At 36.7% G+C, this 18,852-nt stretch overlaps 1 protein-coding gene across 1 annotated transcript; it reads left to right on the top strand.

Annotated features, from left to right (window-relative positions):
* Positions 1–10,595: 10,595 nt before the first annotated feature.
* On the top strand, positions 10,596–18,369 carry LOC122048670 (kinesin-like protein KIN-12B). The gene is made up of 17 exons (XM_042610209.1): positions 10,596–11,012; positions 11,086–11,223; positions 11,317–11,400; positions 11,492–11,617; positions 11,691–11,750; positions 11,860–11,913; positions 11,998–12,090; positions 12,179–12,274; positions 12,888–13,033; positions 14,570–14,719; positions 14,783–14,912; positions 15,002–15,229; positions 15,306–16,115; positions 16,236–16,334; positions 16,413–16,565; positions 16,681–17,442; positions 17,868–18,369. Exons 1-17 carry the CDS (start codon positions 10,698–10,700, stop codon positions 18,192–18,194), a joined length of 3,771 nt encoding a protein of 1,256 aa, XP_042466143.1. The 5' UTR covers positions 10,596–10,697; the 3' UTR covers positions 18,195–18,369.
* The last annotated feature ends 483 nt before the right edge of the window (positions 18,370–18,852 follow it).

Genomic DNA, 18,852 nt, shown 5'->3' with positions numbered 1-18,852 from the left:
GATTTGCTCTTGAACTTGCTCAGATCGTCAGATCTGATTCATTTCTTACCAATTCATTCTTGTTTGAATTTCTTATGCAAAATCCATATCTGATTTCCACTTGCAATTCTGATTTTCTTAAGATGTCTGCAATTTCAACCATATTCAGTTACTAACTTAGTTTGCAATCAAAATCTTATGTAACTAACTAATTGTAGTTAGCTAATTAGTTGTAATCTAGTGTTTGTTTTGAATTCTCTATTTCGGTTCATGTAAGTTAGTGTTGATTTCAATTTAAGAAATCAGGAAGCATTTGATTTATTCATTGGATTTGTTGTGGTTGTGATTATGCTTGAAAATTGAATGCTTAACTTGAGCTCGCGGTTTGTTATTTCTGTTTAATTTTAGTTTGCTTGAGCTTAAGAATTTAATTGAAATTGTGATTGTGAGTTGGAGAGAAAGTTATTGATTTATTTAATTCAATGATGCTTAATTGTTGTTAGTTTGATGATATAAGAAGTTGATTTGTGAGTCAATTCTAGAGCACACACACTTATTAGTTACCCTTGGAAAAATATGACTTGGGACTCCATACTTTTCTTTAGTTTAATGAGTTCCTAATCTTTATTAATTTGATGTGCTACTTGACATGCAAAATGGCTAACACCAAATTTTGATGTCGTTACCGGGGATATAACTAGTAGTGTGTGTTTGTTTTAAATTGAGCATTGATTGATTTATTTTGTAGCATCTTTCTTGATTTGATTGATATTCTTTTTGTATTTTCATGTTGGTTTGTTCTTGAATTGTTAAATTTTTTAATGTTTATATTATCATGTGTTTGAAACTTTATGCTTTTGAGTCTTCTAATCTTGATTTTTAGTGTTGTAGTGAAGAACAGGAGATTTCTTTAGCATGAATCCTTATTTTCAGAATTTTGAAGGTGGAATGGAGAATCAGTATTTTCAGCCTGAGTATCAATTTACCCAAACATTGATCAACAAAATAGGTATGAGTCATTTTTAATGGTTTTAATGCTAATTGGGTGGATAATTCATGTTTTAGGTGTGAAAATGAACAAGGACCATTTATTGAGCCATATCCAATCTACCAAAATTCATATGGATTTCAAGAGGTTTCAACAAATTTTATGCCACAACCTTTTCAACATAATGATCTTCAGATGGATGAGTCAACATGGAAATTCAGAGAGATTATACAACAAATGAGTGAGCATCAAGAGCAGTAATTTTCAAGAATTCAAAACATACAGTTACAATTGGATCAAATTGCATCATCCATCAACCAGTTGCAAACACAAAGCGCCAGTGAAGAGATGGATTGTGGAGCTCTTGTTAGGTCTGACACTGCATCTACTTCTTCACTAGATTCTTTAAGTACTTTTTATTGTTGTGATGATGTAGTTGAACATAATTTTGATTCTAGTGATGATGTTGCTTTAGATGATGGAAATGATGCAAGTATTAATGTTGAAGATGATCTAAGTGTAGGGGATTGCTTACTGGAAGCATTACCTCAAAAATCATCAAGAATTGAAGATGTAAGTGTAGGGACATGTGCTATGGAGCCAAGCACCTAAGAATCACTTCATGAAGTTATATATTCATCTGAACCATCACTTGAACCAGAACTTGAGCATTTACATGATGAAGAGGAGGTAACAATCATCACTCCAAGTACCTTTCAACATGACAAAGTGAGAATTTTTTTATGATTTTTCAGAAAATTTCTTAGAGGTATCAATTGTTGATTTTATTAGATGTGATTCATTTCTTGATAAATTTTCTACCCACACTAATATTCTCCTATTTTCTTCTTATCCTACATGCATGTGGGAGGTTTTGTCTTTTATGATGTTGTAGGAGAATACAAGCTCCCGGAGTGGATGCTTGAACTGAATCGCCTCAGACCTCCAGAGAGAATTTTCAAAGAAAAAAGGATGAATAAAAAGAATTTGAGTGGAACTTTGATTACTCCACTATCGGCATGGATTCTTCTTCTAAACCTTCTTCAACCACCTGAAATGAAATGAGAGTCGGTTCTAATTTTACTTTATTTTGTATTTTAATTCATACTTTGTTAATAAATTCTTGCTTTATATATTTCTTTAGTTTCATACTTAGCAATTGCATTTTATTTCCACACTTTGCATTTTGTTTAGCATACATAACATTTTCATTTTGAATAAAATCCTTCATAGGAATTTTCTAGTAATATTTTTAAGATGGTAAAAGTTTCTTTAATTTGATCATCAATTTTAGGTAATGTGACATGATTGGATACTCTACTTACATGATATTGGTTAATGAGGTAGTGGATTCCAATTTGATTAATTAAGTTTGATTGCATGAAAATTGCTTAGAGAGACCACCTCAAGCCTATACTTCATTAATTTATTTTGTGTGACATGTACTCATGGCAATTGAACTCTAGAACTTACTTAGTTTCTTTTCAAAATCACAATAGCATATGTATGCGTGGAAATGAAGGATTGTATCATTTTTTTGCCATCCTAATTTCTAATTTCTTTCCCACAATTTTCTTAAAATATTTTCATCAAGCATTCTAATTCTTGATCACTTTGCTTCGTCTTCATTTTATTGGGAGTTTTGATTGAATTCTTGATGAGTTGAATTGATTAGATGGACAAAGATTTAAGTGTGGGGGAGGATTGCTTATGCTTGAGGTTTATGGAGGTTTCTTACTACTAATTGATTGAAACTTCTGAAACTGTGGAATCAATTCAGGATGTATTATGTTTTCACTACATTTCTGTTAAATAGCAAGTCTCATTGGTTACTAAATTGATAGGCACATTTCAATGAATGTGTGTAGCTGTTGGGAGGCAATAATGAAGTTAATCACTGAATGTTGGTGCCAATTTTTGTTGCTATTGCATTTTCTATGCAGCAATTTCAGAATTCAGAAGTGTACAAAATACTAACAGAACATGAAAATGCTGAATTGTAATGACTTAAGCATGGATTGAGATCTTTTTGGAAAAATTCTGAGCTTGAGCTAATTACAGTTTCTGGACTAATTTCTTACTTTCTTCAATGTGATTGCATTACAAAATATCTGAGTTTTGAAGTTGATTTTAGTGCAAATGCTTAAGAGAAATCCATGTGCCATTTCGTATCAGCAATAAGTATTGAGTGTATCCTGTTGTTGAATTTACTAAGGCTGGAATGAGCTATATTCCTTTGTTTAACTTATCATATATGATTCTAGTTTAAGTTCATTCGAGTTCAGATTATGAAATTTAAGTGCTATAAATCAGAAATTATTAAGTTGAATCCTTGGTGGATAAAAATTGCATTGTTGAATGAAATCCCTTCTCAAGTTTAATTCCTTTTCATAGATTCTGATTTCTGAAACTCACATTGCTTCAATTAAAAAATTGAAATTCTTGAACTAAAGTGTCCTGGAATTAATAAAGTGGAACCGTGCTTGCATATTTGAGGCACCAGCTGAAAAACTGAAAGAGTATGAAATTATAGGAGACGTGTGATAATAAAAAGCAAGAAACACTAATAGAAAAGAGACCCAAAATTTGCTGATTACTTTGTTTTCCAATACTGATAATTAATTCGGCAAGTTGGGGCTGTGGACAGAACTTAAACCAGATTCAAGCTTTGAATTATCCAAAAAATTGGAATTTCTTGGAATTTGGAATCTGAAGAGAGGATGAGTTGTGATTTATAGATTTGCTTGTCAAGTCCGAATCTGGAACATTCACAGTAAATAATGTAACAAGCTGTTTCTTTGATCCAGAAAGAAAGAAAAGAATACATGGGAACAAAGGAGCACTAGAACTATTTTGTGCTAACTTTCAATATAAAAATTTGGACAGCTGTTATGCCAAATTGAGTACTTAACTTGTGATGAAATTTGATGCATTTTCTTTTCCATGAAGTTTACCTTTATTGGTCTCAAGATCTTTGAGAAAGAGAAGTTACTTTTAAAGTGGCAAATATGAACAATCATGGAGCTGGAATCTGTCATCCAGAAATCAGAACTGGAACTGAATTTATCAAACTGATTTCCTGGATTCAGTTGTTGAAGTTGTAGTTACTAGAAGATGAGAATTATGGAATGTTAACAAACTGAAGTGCTGGAATTTCACAGAAGTTGCAGAATTAAAATGTGAATTGGTGTATCAGTTGTGTGCTAGATTCTGTTATAAGTATCTGGCCTGTAAAAATCCAAGTGGAGCAGTTGGTTTTCATCTACCAATTGGGTTTCTAATCTCCTTAAATTCTCTAATATTTGAGCATGTAAATATAATGGTGGAAGGGGAGTAGCTAAAATTTTCTGGAATTGAATTCTGAATTTACAAATTTCCATTCAGCATGAAGATGAAGAGTGAAGGTGAAGATTAGTTGAATTCAAAATCAGTTCAGTTTGGTAATGGTGATTGAATTTGAAGAAGGAAAGAATGTTACATAAAGGAGAAGTCCAAACTGTAATCAAGCTGCACTAACACATTTAGAATTCATTTTGGAGTAGTACCAGTCTAGAAAAATTAGAAACCTGCAAGATTGGAATTTGCAAGTGAAAATTTGTGGGAAATTCAAAACCTTACAACCAAGAAAGTTCTAATTTTCTAGCAGAGAAGACACAAGAACCAATGTAACACAAGGATTTGAATTAAGCTAATAGAAGCTGGAAATGAATGTATCAACTACAACATGTTGTGTGCTAAGTTGAATTGTGATTTCTAACCACAAATAGCTTGGATTCGATTTCCTGAAATTTTAGTGCTAAATGAAGTCTTTTATTCAGCTTAACTCTTCATGGTTTAAAGTAATATTCTTTGTGTTTACAAATTTAGAGACTGAAGCTCTGAAATTTGAAGCTTGCATTGAATTCAGAAATGAGCCCTGAAATGTTAGGGAAGAAGCAATAGAGAAGCTGATTAGAATTAGATTGTTGTTCAGTATCTAGAAAAGAGTAACAAGACAGAAAATCTGCAGAATGAAAGAAAGAAATAAAAAGGTGAAGCTTCTGGGATACACAGCTGGGTCTGCTAAAGCTGTTTTCTGGTTACTGAAAATGCAGTGCAGAATTCAAGAAGTTGGTATAAGTTTCAAGAGATTTTGTACAGAATTGTTTACGAAATAAGCTGGAATTGCTACAACTTTTGAATTCTGAAACTTTTCTGTTGGAAGAAAAGGAAAGAGGAATCTGTTTGGCTGATACTCAAGTAGGACATTTCAATTTTTGTGTGTTAAATTGATTACAGGTTATCAACCAGAAATCATAACCAAGTGAATTCTTTGAGTGCTCCTTGACATTTGAAATGTTGTAACTTCAAGTTTGATGCTGAACCAGATTGCTGATCTTATGAAACTTTCTTTGTAAGTTTTAATTTTGTGACACTGCTGATAATATCAATACTGAAAATTTATCAACAGAGCTTGTAGAGTAGAATTTGCTGCCGATTGTTTATGTAATTTTTGAGTACTAAAATGATGGAGTTTCAAGCTGGCTTTCTACTGGAAATTAAACAGTAAGATGACACAGAACATAAATGAAAAAAATTAAAGAGAACCTGCAGAATGAATCAACTTGGATTACATGATATATTTCATTATCCGAGACGACTAAGATTTTAAGTGTGGGGAGGGAATTCTTCTTGGCAAGTTGATGTGAGATTATTTTAGTTTCAAAATGCTGAAATTGAAGTGCAAAAACAGTGAAGAAGAAAGGAATAACAGTGGCAAAACAAAAGAGTATCAAGTGTGGAGATAGAGTATCAAAATTTTTGGATAGTCATCAAATTGAAGGGGAGTTTAGCTTGATCTTTTGTATTGATAATGACAAATGGTATTCATCTTTTACACATCAAAATTGGTCAACTCATCAAGTATATTCCTCCAATTCTCTCATCTCCTCAATTTTTTCATTGAATTCTTTTCTTTTGCCTATTTCACTCACTTTCATTGTTCTTTTTGCTTTCATTTCAATTTTTTATGATTTAATCCTTTTGATTCATGTATGCTATGTTTATAGTGGTAGAGAATTAGAAAATAAGCAAACTTATGGTAGTGAAATATTGTGAGTGGCATTGAGTGAGCTCCACATATATGCAATTTTGAGTGGGAGAGTTAGAATAGGTAAATCCCTTGTGAGATTGCAACTTGCTTAATTTTTTTCAATTGGATTGAAACTACCATACCTACTGATTATTGTTTGGATTGTATTCATAATTGTTGGTGATCTTTAGATGACTTTAGTTAACTACTTCTTACCATCTTCTTAGTATTGCTAGGAAATTTGTGTGGAGATAATTTTTAGTTTTCTTGACTTGAACGGGACGCCCAAGATTAAGTGTGGGGGATTTGATAACCATGATTTTGCTATATTATTTTGATTCATAATGCATGTTTTTAATGGTCTATTCATAGCTTAATCTCACATTTACATCATATTTCATAATTGCACGTGATCTTGGACCTAATTACAAATTAACAAATTATTATGGTATTGGATGCTAATATTTGATTATTATTTTGTAGGCATCAAAGGGGTCATGGACCAGATAAGATCAGACCACACTTGGGATCAAATTTAGGGCTAAAAGAGGCGATCAAGCTTTGGATCGATTTGGACCGTCCATTGAAGATCGGAGAGATCTGAGCCATCCGTTGAGAATCCGGTCCATCCGACCTAATGAGGAGCAGATCTCGTCCGTTGATGAAGATCCAGAGGTTTTGATCCAGATCTGAGTTCATCTAGCCGTTGATCAAGCCCCGAGCAATCTGGATCGCCCGATCAGATTGGGAGAGGTTTAAAACCCGCGAGAAGCTACAGTGCACTGGGGCTCGGCTTCGTGATTTCTTCTACAGTAGCTTCTTCTTCTTTGCAGCGGCAGCCGAGTTCTCATTCCACCTTCAGATCCGAGAGCTTACCTTCTTCATCGCCGGCGATCATTGAGCTGCTGGCGTTCATCGTCCGAGGTCAGATCGCGGCGGAGGGCATTTCCCCAATCCTTGAGTTCGATTCTGATTCTCGTTCGCGATCTAGGCAAAGGGTGTTTCCCTAAGATCTGCGATCTCCATTAGCCAACGAAGCTCGAAGGGCGTTCCCAGAAGCATCTGATTTTAATCCGACTTCATTTTATCTGCTACATTCGAACCAATTTGATCAGTTGACCGGATGAAGCAAATTCTAGAATAGAGCTATTGATCTTCGTGCGATGTGAGTGTCAGCCGATTCGTGAGCCCGAAGGGCATTTCCCAGAGGCTGTGATTGAAAGGTTGCACTAGTTGGAAGCTTGATTCATCGCCAGTGGTTACCCGAAGGGCGTTCTCAGAGGTGACTCTATTTTTCTGACAGAATGAAGAGGATCGGATCCATATTTAGGTTGTGGAATGCTTAGGGTTTATGTTTTCTTTTGATTTGCTCTTGAACTTGTTCAGATCGTCAGATCTGATTCATTTCTTACCAATTCATTCTTGTTTGAATTTCTTATGCAAAATCCATATCTGATTTCCACTTGCAATTATGATTTTCTTAAGATGTCTGCAATTTCAACCATATTCAGTTACTAACTTAGTTTGCAATCAAAATCTTATGTATCTAACTAATTGTCGTTAGCTAATTAGTTGCAATCTAGTGTTTGTTTTGAATTCTCTATTTCGGTTCATGTAAGTTAGTGTTGATTTCAATTTAAGAAATTAGGAAGCATTTGATTTATTCATTGGATTTGTTGTGGTTGTCATTATGCTTGAAAATTGAATGCTTAACTTGAGCTCGTGATTTGTTATTTCTATTTAATTTTAGTTTGCTTGAGCTTAAGAATTTAATTGAAACTGTGATTGTGAGTTGGAGAGAAAGTTATTGATTTATTTGATTCAATGATGCTTAATTGTTGTTAGTTTGATGATGTAAGAAGTTGATTTGTGAATCAATTTTAGAACACACACACTTATTAGGTACCCTTGGAAAAATACGACTTGGGACTCCATACTACACGAGTTTTCTTTAGTTTAATGAGTTCCTAATCTTTATTAATTTGATGTGCCACTTGACATGCAAAATGGCTAACACCACTCGACCTTATATAGAGCTATGAGAACAGAGCGGATGTACGACCGAGCTATATAGAAACAGACGGGCGGTCGAGCAGCTTTCCCGCTCGTCTAGATAATGGATCATGCTTCGGGACAGAAGGAGCGTCGGTCGAGCGGCCCTCTTGCTCGACCAGATAATATACTCATCCGAGCAAAAAGTAAGAACTCGAGCCGAGCGGTTAGCCTTTGAGTGGCTATCACGCTCAGCCCAGTAAAGGACACCACTAGTTGGATATTATCTTTTTGGGAGCATGCATTGCTGACAGGCGGCATGGTCGACGACCGATTCAGACAGAAGATCGTACGACAGAAGCTTCCCCTGTCACTTCATAGATATGTTCGCCTTGTTAAAGTATTGTGTCAGGGACACTTTACTGATACATCTTTTCAGGGAAAGCTTCGGGAAGCATGCACGCCTTGGGAAGCATGCACGTGCGCTACAGGAGTCTTATATAAAGGGGTCCAAGCTTCAACGGAGGTATGCAATAATCTACTGTTGCTGCTGTTGGTGCGGTTAACACTAACGGTCTAACTCAAGTTTTGATAAATGACAAAATAGGTTAAGTTAGTTTCGTTGTTATCTAACACTCTGATCGAGTGCAGGCGAAACCCAGACAGGTCGACGGACTGACCGGATGTCTAGCACGAAGCCCAGCTAGGTCGACGGGCCGACCGGATAACTGGCATGAAGTCCAAATGAGTTGACGGGCTGATTGGACGTTTGACACGAAGTCCAGACGGGTCGAAGGGTTGACCGGACGTCTGACAAGTAAGTTAAGGTAAGTCACTGGAGGGGAGTGACTGTGAGGACGCGTTCTCAGGAAAGGAACATTAGGCGTCGATCCGACTTAGATTCATTTCGGATATCTAAGTCAAGATCGTGACTAGATTCCGGTCTCGAGGAGACGGAATCTAATTACTATTATGTTTTATTATAAACTGTGCTAACACTCTGTTTTGTAGGATATATAATTTACATTACCTCGGACTAACGTTTTCTTGCAGGAAGGAGATTGCTGGAGAACAAGGGTCCGGGTGCCCGGAGGCAAGTTTTATCCCCAAACGAGCCTCGCCACACGGAGCACCCTTGTTGGTTTGACAACGTCACATTCAAGATGCCCTGAAGGTATCCAAGCGCCCCGAACCTCCTATATAAGGAGGGTGAAGGCTGAAGCAAAATAACAACTCACGATCTACGCTTCTGTGCTCCTGCGACGCTGCGAAGGTTCTCCGACAAGTTTTTTTTCTGTCTTATTCTCTTATTGTCGGTTTTTCTTTTACTAAATAATTCCTGTACTATTTTTGTAAAAACCTTTCGAATTATTAGTGATCGCCCAACGAAAGCACTCAATGAGTGCGGACCTTGGAGTAGGAGTCGACAAAAGCTCCGATCAAGTAAAACAACTTTGTTAGCATTGTGTTTTCGTTTTTCCGCTGCCTACTCTATACGCCGATATTTTTAAATCGCTATTCCCCCTTGCTAGCAAATTCTCGATCCAACACCTGCTATTGTCTGCTACTTTACTTTACTTCCGCACATCACCGGTAACTGACTTGAGCGTTGGAGGACCATCTTCGGGGATCACTTTCCTAGCTCAGCACTGACGCAGTTGTGGTTGCAAGGTCACGAGGAGTCAATACATGGTTAACCGGAGCGCCACAACCCCAGCTTCCATCACCTCGACTATCGGACATGATCAATTATATTTATTATAGTACCTAAGTCGATTTTGAATTTGGATCAGACACACTCGGTTTGAGTTTGTGATTAGCTAAACCACAAAGGTCCACGCTGATCCCTAACATTGCTGCACGGGGCCTCCAACAGAGCTGACTTGATCCATGATAGGATGCTCCCAACTCGCATCAGTTATTTGATAGGATTGGATGAATTAATTATCATCTTAGTAGTTTAAAATTTTTTTAATCTAATCGAATCGACGAATTATAGATTAGACCGATCAACTCATAAGTCCATAAAAAAAAATTAAAAAATTTGAATTTGAGTTATGGATTTGATGGGTTGGAAAGAAAGGATACCCCCATGATTTCTTTGTATCTCATGTGTTCAATGTTTGTAACTGACTTTGTATGAATTTTCAACTTATTTATTATTGTAATATATGCTTATTTTATAGATGTGCTCTGGAATAAAAAATGATTATTTTTTTAAAATGAATTATACAATATTCTTGACATTAGGGGTAGTAGTGTAGTACCATGAGCGGGTGAAGTTGCTTTTGAACTTATTACTTGTTAAACTCATAGTCCATCAATTTTTTATTTTAATTTTAAATTTTAGAGAATTTTTTTCTCACCGAATTAATCAAATCCAAATCTATCGCGGACTGATGCTCACCGAGGTCGACCCGACTGGTCCACTACAAATTGACCGTGGTTAAACATCGGCGCCAATAACTCAGATCTAAAACTGTTCCGCGGATCATCTTACGCTCAACGTTTGAACAGCTTTCACGCCCGGGTACAAAAATGTGTCGTTGCAATGTTATCATCAGTTTGACCTCCTCGAATTCAAATCCGCCCACTCTCATCTCCCTCTTCACCCAACGTCTCGTTCTCCCGTCGCTAGGGTTCGGTCTCGCCGTCGTCTCCATCGTCATGAAGGCCTTCGGGAGCCCAAGGACCGGTAGAGTTTCGCCCTCTGAAGCCCTTACTCCTTCGTCGCAGAAGCAGCGGCCTCCTCGAATCCCCAAGGAGAACGTCGACCCTTGCCCCGCGCCGTCGGATCGGTCTCCGTTTAGGTCCCCCGCCAACTCCGGAAAGCCACTCTCAGCCAAGAACCGTAGCCTGCTCCCCCCTCGCCCGCCGATTTCCTCCAAACCCGGCGCCAACCCTCTCAAGAGGAAGCTCAGCTCGGAGACCCCAGCTGAGAATGGGGTTTCCCCCTCGTCAGCCTCGGATTCTGGCGTCCAGGTATTGTTGGGAAGCTTGGTGAGGGACGAGTCTTAATCAATTTCTTTTGTGAGTTATTTGTTGGATTTCTTAGGTGATAGTGAGGATGCGACCTCCAGACAAGGTGGAAGAGGAAGCCGATCTGATTGTGGAAAAAGTCTCTGAAAATTCTGTCACTGTCTTTGATCACAACTTCACCTTCGATTCAGTAGTTGACATCAGATCCACGCAGGTAGTTTATTAATTGAAGTCACAAATATTTCCCTTCTAATTTTTAGAACTTAGCTTTCACATCAGATCCCCGTCTTGTTGTAATTAACATCAGGAAGATATGTTTCAACTTGTTGGGCTTCCATTGGTCGAGACCTGCTTGGCTGGGTTCAACAGCTCAATATTTGCGTACGGGCAGGTGGATGGTGCTTCAGTGTTTGAAATCCAGTAAAATTTCTTTTATACTGAAAAAACACATAATTAGTAGCTTTGTTGATTTTTTTTTCCAGACTGGAAGTGGAAAAACATATACTATGTGGGGGCCTCCCAGTGCATTGTCAGACTATGCTTCATCTAGCATTGATAAAGGTTTGACACCCCGTGTCTTCGAGAGGCTGTTTTCTCGCATTGATGAAGTGCGTACTTCTAAACATTCTGCATTATGGTAGTTTTTCCATAGCTTCATGCTTAAAGCTGTTTTTGGTGTAGGAACGATCAAAGCACTCTGATAAACAGCTGAATTACCAGTGTCGTTGCTCATTTTTGGAGGCAAGTCTACCATGTTGCTTGATATTTTACTTTTCCATTTACTTGCTAATATAAGTCCCTCCTAGATTTGCTGCATTGCTAGTTGATCATATAGTTATTGAACTTACAGATCTACAATGAGCAAATCACAGATCTTTTGGAGCCAACTCGAAGGAATCTTCAGGTGACAAATCATAATGTTCCTCTGTTGCTTCTTTATTAATCTATAAAATGCTCTTCTCCTTTATTTTAATTTGGAACCTTTCAGATCAGGGAAGATGTTAAAACTGGTGTTTATGTTGATTTCTTGACGGAAGAGTATGTATCTACTATAAACGATGTAAATCAGCTATTGATGAAGGTGAAATTTACATAATGTTTCACATGTTTCTTTGCAAAATCATTTTTTTCTCCCTTTATGCACTCTCTGATTAATTATTCACATGCAGGGGCTTGCAAACAGGAGGATAGGTGCAACACGTATAAATATGGAAAGCTCCCGATCACATTGTGTGTTTACTTGCATCATCGAGTCCCATTCAAAGGTAATGTCTTTTTTCTTTCTGATATTGTTCAAATTCGCTTCTATGTTTTAAATTTTCATAAACTAATGGTTGGAATAGTATGTCATGTCTTGTAAGTAAAGGTTTTTGATGTATATTTCAGCATGGATTGATGCAAACTGTTTTTTTTAGTGCTGGTGAAATGTCGAGAACTGCTGATATTTTTTTTCTTGATTATGCCCAATGTATATAATTTTTGTTAATTTGCTACCTCCCTTTCTGGCAATTTAATATTAATTTAATTTGATTAATATCATAATATCAACATTTCTTGTATGAAAGTTGAAAGTGAACTCAAAACTGTTTGCATTTGTTTTGCCTGATGCAAATGGTAGCTGTGTTCCTAGATTTTTTTTTTCTTTATATATATATATATATATATCTATCAAATCTCATGCTTTTCTGTGAACCTATGACAAGTGACTAAATTTCATTGCCTTTCTGTAGTATTAGTATGTGTTTTACTGACTAGCTTGAGAGAAAATAATTGCCTCCATTTTGATGCGATACTTTTCCTACTACAATCTAATTGCTTAATGTTTCAATAAATTGATATTTGTCACTGGAATCTAATATCTCAATAATTACTTTGTAGAGCACTGTGGATGGTTTAATCAGCATAAAGACTAGCAGAATAAACCTTGTCGATTTGGCTGGGTCTGAAAGGCAAAAGCAAACTCGGGCAGCAGGGGAACAATTAAAGGAGGCTAGCAACATTAATCGCTCCCTATCGCAACTTGGGTAAGAGTTGTTTTGGTTTGAATGCCAATGCCATCATGATCATGCACATATATGTTGCATGTATTTGGAACTTGTGAGTGTTGTTATCTAGACTATGATTCATTTAATTAAGATACTTGGGTGAAACAAAAATTCATGATATTATGGTCTGTTCAAGATCTACCATTCTAAGGGGTTCAATTGTTGTAGCTGACATGAACACAGAAAAGTTGGTGGAGTAGAGAGAAATGTTTGGAGTTGTCTTGGATAAATTCATGGTTTTATCAAAGTATCGCCCATAAGATTGGGTCTTCTTGTACCTGCACCAGGCATAGTTAGTATATCCATCCATGTCCTTCTAGGCTTCAACGATCATTCAAAGAGAATTGCAGCCCTTTAACTCATGAGAAAATTTCTTTGGATGTGATCAATGCGTATATTCACTGCCACAATGAATCTTTAACTTCTGTTGCTAGGATCGCTCCTAGCAGTTCTCCCTTTAATGCCAATTATAGATAAGAGCCAAACTGTCAAAATTCTAAATCCAATTCACATGCCACTCTCATCAGCCAAGAACCATTGTTGAATTCTGAATAAGTGGTTAAGCACTCTTCCAAGTTCATGTCATTAATTCTGACAGTTGCTTTTACATATATTTGAAAATTGTGAGCATTTAATTTGTAATTATATAATATCATCATTAAAGACAAAAAGTGAGCTCAATTTGTCAAAATGCTACCACAATTAGATGTGAAACTGTTTGGTATTTACGAATGCTTAATAAGCCTCACTTAGCGAGTGACAATAAAAGGGTAGAGTTTCTACCTTCTGTGGTTCCTCTTTACCACTTTGGACATGTCGTCTTTTGAAATGCCCCCTCAAACTCAACATCATTAGGACTAACTATGATACCAAGTTAAAGAGTAGAGGGATTCCAATCCAATCCAAATTTTTAATGCACTTAGGCAGGGACCTTTTGATATTTGAAGACGCTTAAGAAGCCTCAATTAGCAATTTGAGAATAAAGTGGCGGAGTCTCTACCTGTCATCCACTTGTCTTTGCTTTGCTCGACCAATCTTCTTTTAATAGTCAGTTAATTAAAAAAATCACAATAAAAACTTTTTCAGTGGACATTGATTTGTGATCTACCTGTAACTTATTAGATTTTGAGTCTCTTGGGTTTGATTGGTTGTCGCTTTAGGGTTGCCCTGAATCATGAAGAAGTCTACCAGCATCCTTTCACATTCATAGCATAAATTGTCATGACCAACTGGTTTTTTTAATCATGCACTTATAGTATCTCGTTTAAAAGCAAACTGATCTTGATCACATTGCTTACAGATATCCAGGTGAATTTTATTTTGTTTTATATGTGACCAACCTTTTTATCTTTAGCATGTTAAATCTTTGTGATTATTATATGCTACATATGTCATTATCCTAAATTCTTTCATAGAAGAATTATCATATGAGAATTTCTGACAGTTGCATGGTTTCATATATCATGGTTGTGCTTTTTGACTTAAGTTTTTATGGTGTTCATTTGTGTCTCACAGGAATTTGATTAATATTCTTGCTGAAGTCTCAAAGTCATGGAAACAAAGGCACATCCCATACCGTGATTCAAAACTAACATTTCTGTTGCAGGAATCTCTTGGTGGAAATGCAAAGCTAGCCATGATATGTGCTATTTCACCATTAAGAAGGTAAAATTAAAGGTGTCAAAGCTATACATCCTGAGTTCATTGACTGACTCTTGATTTATGCAGCTGTAAGAATGAAACTTTAAGCACATTGAGGTTTGCCCAGCGTGCAAAATCAATAAAGAACAAAGCAGTTGTTAATGAAGTAATGCAGGACGATGTTAATGTTCTCCGTGAGCAGATACGCCTATTAAAGGTTGTATTAAATTATTCTTTCGAGTACTTGTATCTTGTTAGTAATTCTGTTGTTGCAGACTAGTGCTCAATGCATGATATTTTTAATAGGATGAACTCCTACGAATGAAATCTAATGGATCATCAGACAACAATGGGGGTTATTCCACAGCATGGAATGCTCGCAGAAGTTTGCATATACTTAAAATGAGCCTTGTTCGCCCAAAACCATTACCTGTTGTCAAAGATGACAGTGATGAAGAAATGGAAATTGATGAGAATGATGTTGAGATGCTTGATGCTCCACAGTCTGCTTCTGCACCACTAACCATATCAAAGGTAAGGTCCTTTATGCACCATATGATTTGCTTCTTTGTGGAGCCTGGTATTTGATTGTTCAAATTTTTCTATCCAGGAAACCAAATTAAGGGAAATAGAATTGGTCCAAGTCTCTGCAAAATCTGATGAAAAAACTACCTATGCTTCCAATACTGATGGTCTAAACAATCAACAGGATGACAACTGTGTAATATTAATGAATGATCAAAGGGTTCAAACTTTTCCAAATGATAAATTGCCTACTGAAATAATCCATTCCACAGACATTGGACAAGTTATAGTAGAAAACCAATCTAAAAATTCTCTCTCTCTCAGTTCCACACTATTACCATCTAGTCTTAGCACAGTGCCTTGCAACATTACCCCAGTCCCTCAGGTACCTCCTTTGGGTGCTTTAGCTGTCATTGATGCTTGTAGCAGGAAGAGTCTTAGAACGTCATTGTCAATATCAGCATCTCCAAGGAATACATTGGGAAATTCTAAATCAACAGGAATTACAAATGCATTATCAACAGCAACGTTGTCTGCTTCAAGTTCTTCCAACTGTCAGACAAAGAATTCTCCTAAACCAACTGAGTACTTGGCTGCAAGCCTCCAATGTGGTCTACAAATGATTGATAAGTGGCAACACAAATCAGTCCAGAGAGACTCTTCTTTCACTGTCAGGCCTACAGATGACAGGCAAATTATTCAAATAAACAAGGTTGACATTGGAACACAGACGCCACTACAAGATTCACAAGAACTGGAACTATCTATTATGTGCAATTACTGTCAGAAAGTTTCAGGAGTTGAAAGTGCTAATGTGAACAGGAGCAGGGATATGCAGCTGGTGCTTGCTGATGGATTAACAGCAAATGATAAGCATAATAGTCATGTTCCAAAAGTAGGTTTCAGTTCAAATGCTGTTAAATCTTTTGTTGCCTTGGATCTAAAATATTGTGCAATTAGGTTTTTTCCCCATATTTTGTCAAATGTATTAAAGACCTTCTTAATGATTATATAGGCCGTGGAACAAGTGTTGGCGGGATCCATCAGGCGTGAAATGGCACTTGAAGATCTCACTACTGAGCAAGCTGCTGAAATAGCACAGCTGAAACTATTGGTGTTTGTCTTTTTTCATTTATTAAATTTCATTTGATTCAAGTGTTTGATATGGTTATCATCAATGCCGACTTTGCAGGCCCAACAGTACAAATATGAACGAGATTGCAATGCAATGATTGTTCAAACTCGTGAGGATAAAATTGCCCGTCTAGAGAGTCTGATGGATGGCCTTCTTCCAACAGAAGAGTTTATGCAGGGAGAGTTCATTGCACTTGAGAACGAACATAAGGTCTTACTAATCCTTGTCTCCATAGCTAATTTCCTGTCTTTGCAGTTGCCTTACCAGTTTCTTTTCCGTTATAAAGTTTTTAACAATTAAGTTTCAAATTTTGATTGCTCTGCAGCTTCTGAAAGAGAAATATGAGAATCATTCAGAAATTTTACAGTTAAATATCAAATTGAAAAAGGTCCAAGATGAACTTGATGGCTATAGAAACTTTTTTGAAATGAGTGAAAGGGATGTTCTCATGGAAGAGATTCAGGACTTAAGAAGTCAATTGCTGTATTACATAGACCCCACTTGTTCTGAATCAACACAAAAACAAAGTTCTTTGCTTCGGCTAACTCATCAGGGAAGAACTATAGTTCCTCTCAGCACATTCTCAGAGTTTGGTGAAAGTGATGTTGATAATAAGGAGAGTAAGTATTCTCTTGTTGAAGAACTTAGGTTTGAACTTGAAGGGAGTCGCCATTTGGCTAAAAAACTGAAACAAGAACTTGATTCTGAGAAAAAATGCACTGAAGAGCTTAAAGACGCACTGCAAACAGCGATGCAGAGTCATACTCGAATACTAGAGCAGTACGCAGATCTTCAGGAGAAGCACACTACCCTGCTTTCATGGAATCGGGAAATCAATGATGGCATTGACGATGTTATGGAAGCAGCAACTGAAGCTGGGATTAGGGGAGCAGAATTAAAATTTATTAGCTCTCTTGCATCTGAAATTTCAGTCTTGAAAGCAGAAAGGGAAAGGGTAAAACAAAAATGGCAAGACAAAAACAGAGCCCTTGAATCCCAACTCGCTGACACTGTTGATGCGCTAGAGGCTGCTGGAGAAGTACTTGTACGGCTAAAAGAGGCAGAGGAAGCTGCTGCAGTTGCAGAGGTATTTTCCTTTTTTTTTTCCTGTTAAATGCATTTGCATATAGGAATTCATATTTTCCGCAGCTTATCGTCATCACCAAACCGTGTTTCTGCAGCTTCTTTTTATTCAAATTTTCATGCACAACATAACCTGTCTGTGCCTTTCCCACATAAGAAAAAGCGTCAGATGGAACACCAACCAAATTGTGTTTTCTCCTGTTGAAAAAAGGCAAAAAATGTGTTTTTTAGCTTTCAAGTCCATTTAATTCCGATAAATCTTTTTTACCAAGTAAATTTCATATAAGGTCAAATGCCTTCCAGTAGATTATTGTCACGTTACCTTATGATTAACTGTTTATGTCATGTAGGATCGCTGTGAAAAGTAACGGATGTTTTGTTTTCACCTTTTCTATGCTTATATTTCTTGTTTGATGGGACATCTTGCAGAGAAGAGCACTGTTGGCAGAGAAAGAGACTGAAAAGATGAACCAAGAGATAGAGCGGTTGAAGAAGAATCTTGACATAATAACTCCTCCAGTGAATTGCACAACTGAGGAGTCAAATTTTGATCATACTGAAACTGGTGGTTCCAAAGAGGCTGACTCTGATTATACTGAATCTGATGGCTCTGAAAAGGCCAAATTTGATGCAGGAAAGGGCACTCACCCATTGGCGCAGGAGTTTGAACCTTTCTGCAAGAGAGGAGACACTGAATTATCCATAGACACGGACCCTACCTCATGGTTCTCTGATTACGATCGCTGCAATATGTAAGAATTCTAAGGACATGAATACATTTGTATCGTGAAAACATGTTGTATACCACCAGAAATGTTGGGAGTGCAAGAGTGATATCTCCGGTGTTCCTCAATTTTCTTGTTCTCACCTATTGCGAGAACCACTGTAGTCTGAAGGCATTCCAATTTCTGAGTATCATTTATTCCTTTCATGTCGATAATTGTCAAGTAATTCAATCTCTATTAGTGATTCACTTGCAATTAGTATATGTTCGTAATGATCTTAGTAATATTTGTGCTTGAAGTCGACAATAGTTTCTGGACCTGGCGATGTTGCTGAGAAGCATTGAAGCATGAAAAATGAGCATTGTTTATTTCAATTGGGGAGAACTAAGGTTGGTTGCATCATTTGACTTATTTTTTCTAATGATGATGATCCTGAATTGCGATAATATGCTTATAAAGATTAAAAACATAGTCCTAATATATTTTGTAAGTTATCAACAAGGCAGGTAGGCGATTGCAGGTAATTTGGACAATTGATCTAAGCACGTATCATTCATTAAATTTAGCTAGATTTAATTAAAATAATTGAGAATGAAGATTTAGAAAAAGTATTGATATAAAAGCAAACTTTATCATTAAAACTAATAAATTTGTAATAAATAGCATCTTCATTAATCTGAAATGGCCCT

Source organism: Zingiber officinale, chromosome 1B, assembly GCF_018446385.1.
Source record: "Zingiber officinale cultivar Zhangliang chromosome 1B, Zo_v1.1, whole genome shotgun sequence".
Classification (NCBI taxonomy): Eukaryota; Viridiplantae; Streptophyta; class Magnoliopsida; order Zingiberales; family Zingiberaceae; genus Zingiber; species Zingiber officinale.
Note: the sequence above shows the minus strand (reverse complement) of the source record. Positions and strands in the feature narration are given on the sequence as shown.

Bases quoted from the DNA above. Each gene is read 5' to 3' on its own strand.
- LOC122048670 (XM_042610209.1), top strand. From the start codon at position 10,698: ATGAAGGCCTTCGGGAGCCCAAGGACCGGTAGAGTTTCGCCCTCTGAA. The intron at 11,401-11,491 runs GTGGATGGTGCT...TTTTTTTTCCAG, and splicing joins CAATATTTGCGTACGGGCAG to ACTGGAAGTGGAAAAACATA. The intron at 16,566-16,680 runs GTCTTACTAATC...ATTGCTCTGCAG, and splicing joins CACTTGAGAACGAACATAAG to CTTCTGAAAGAGAAATATGA.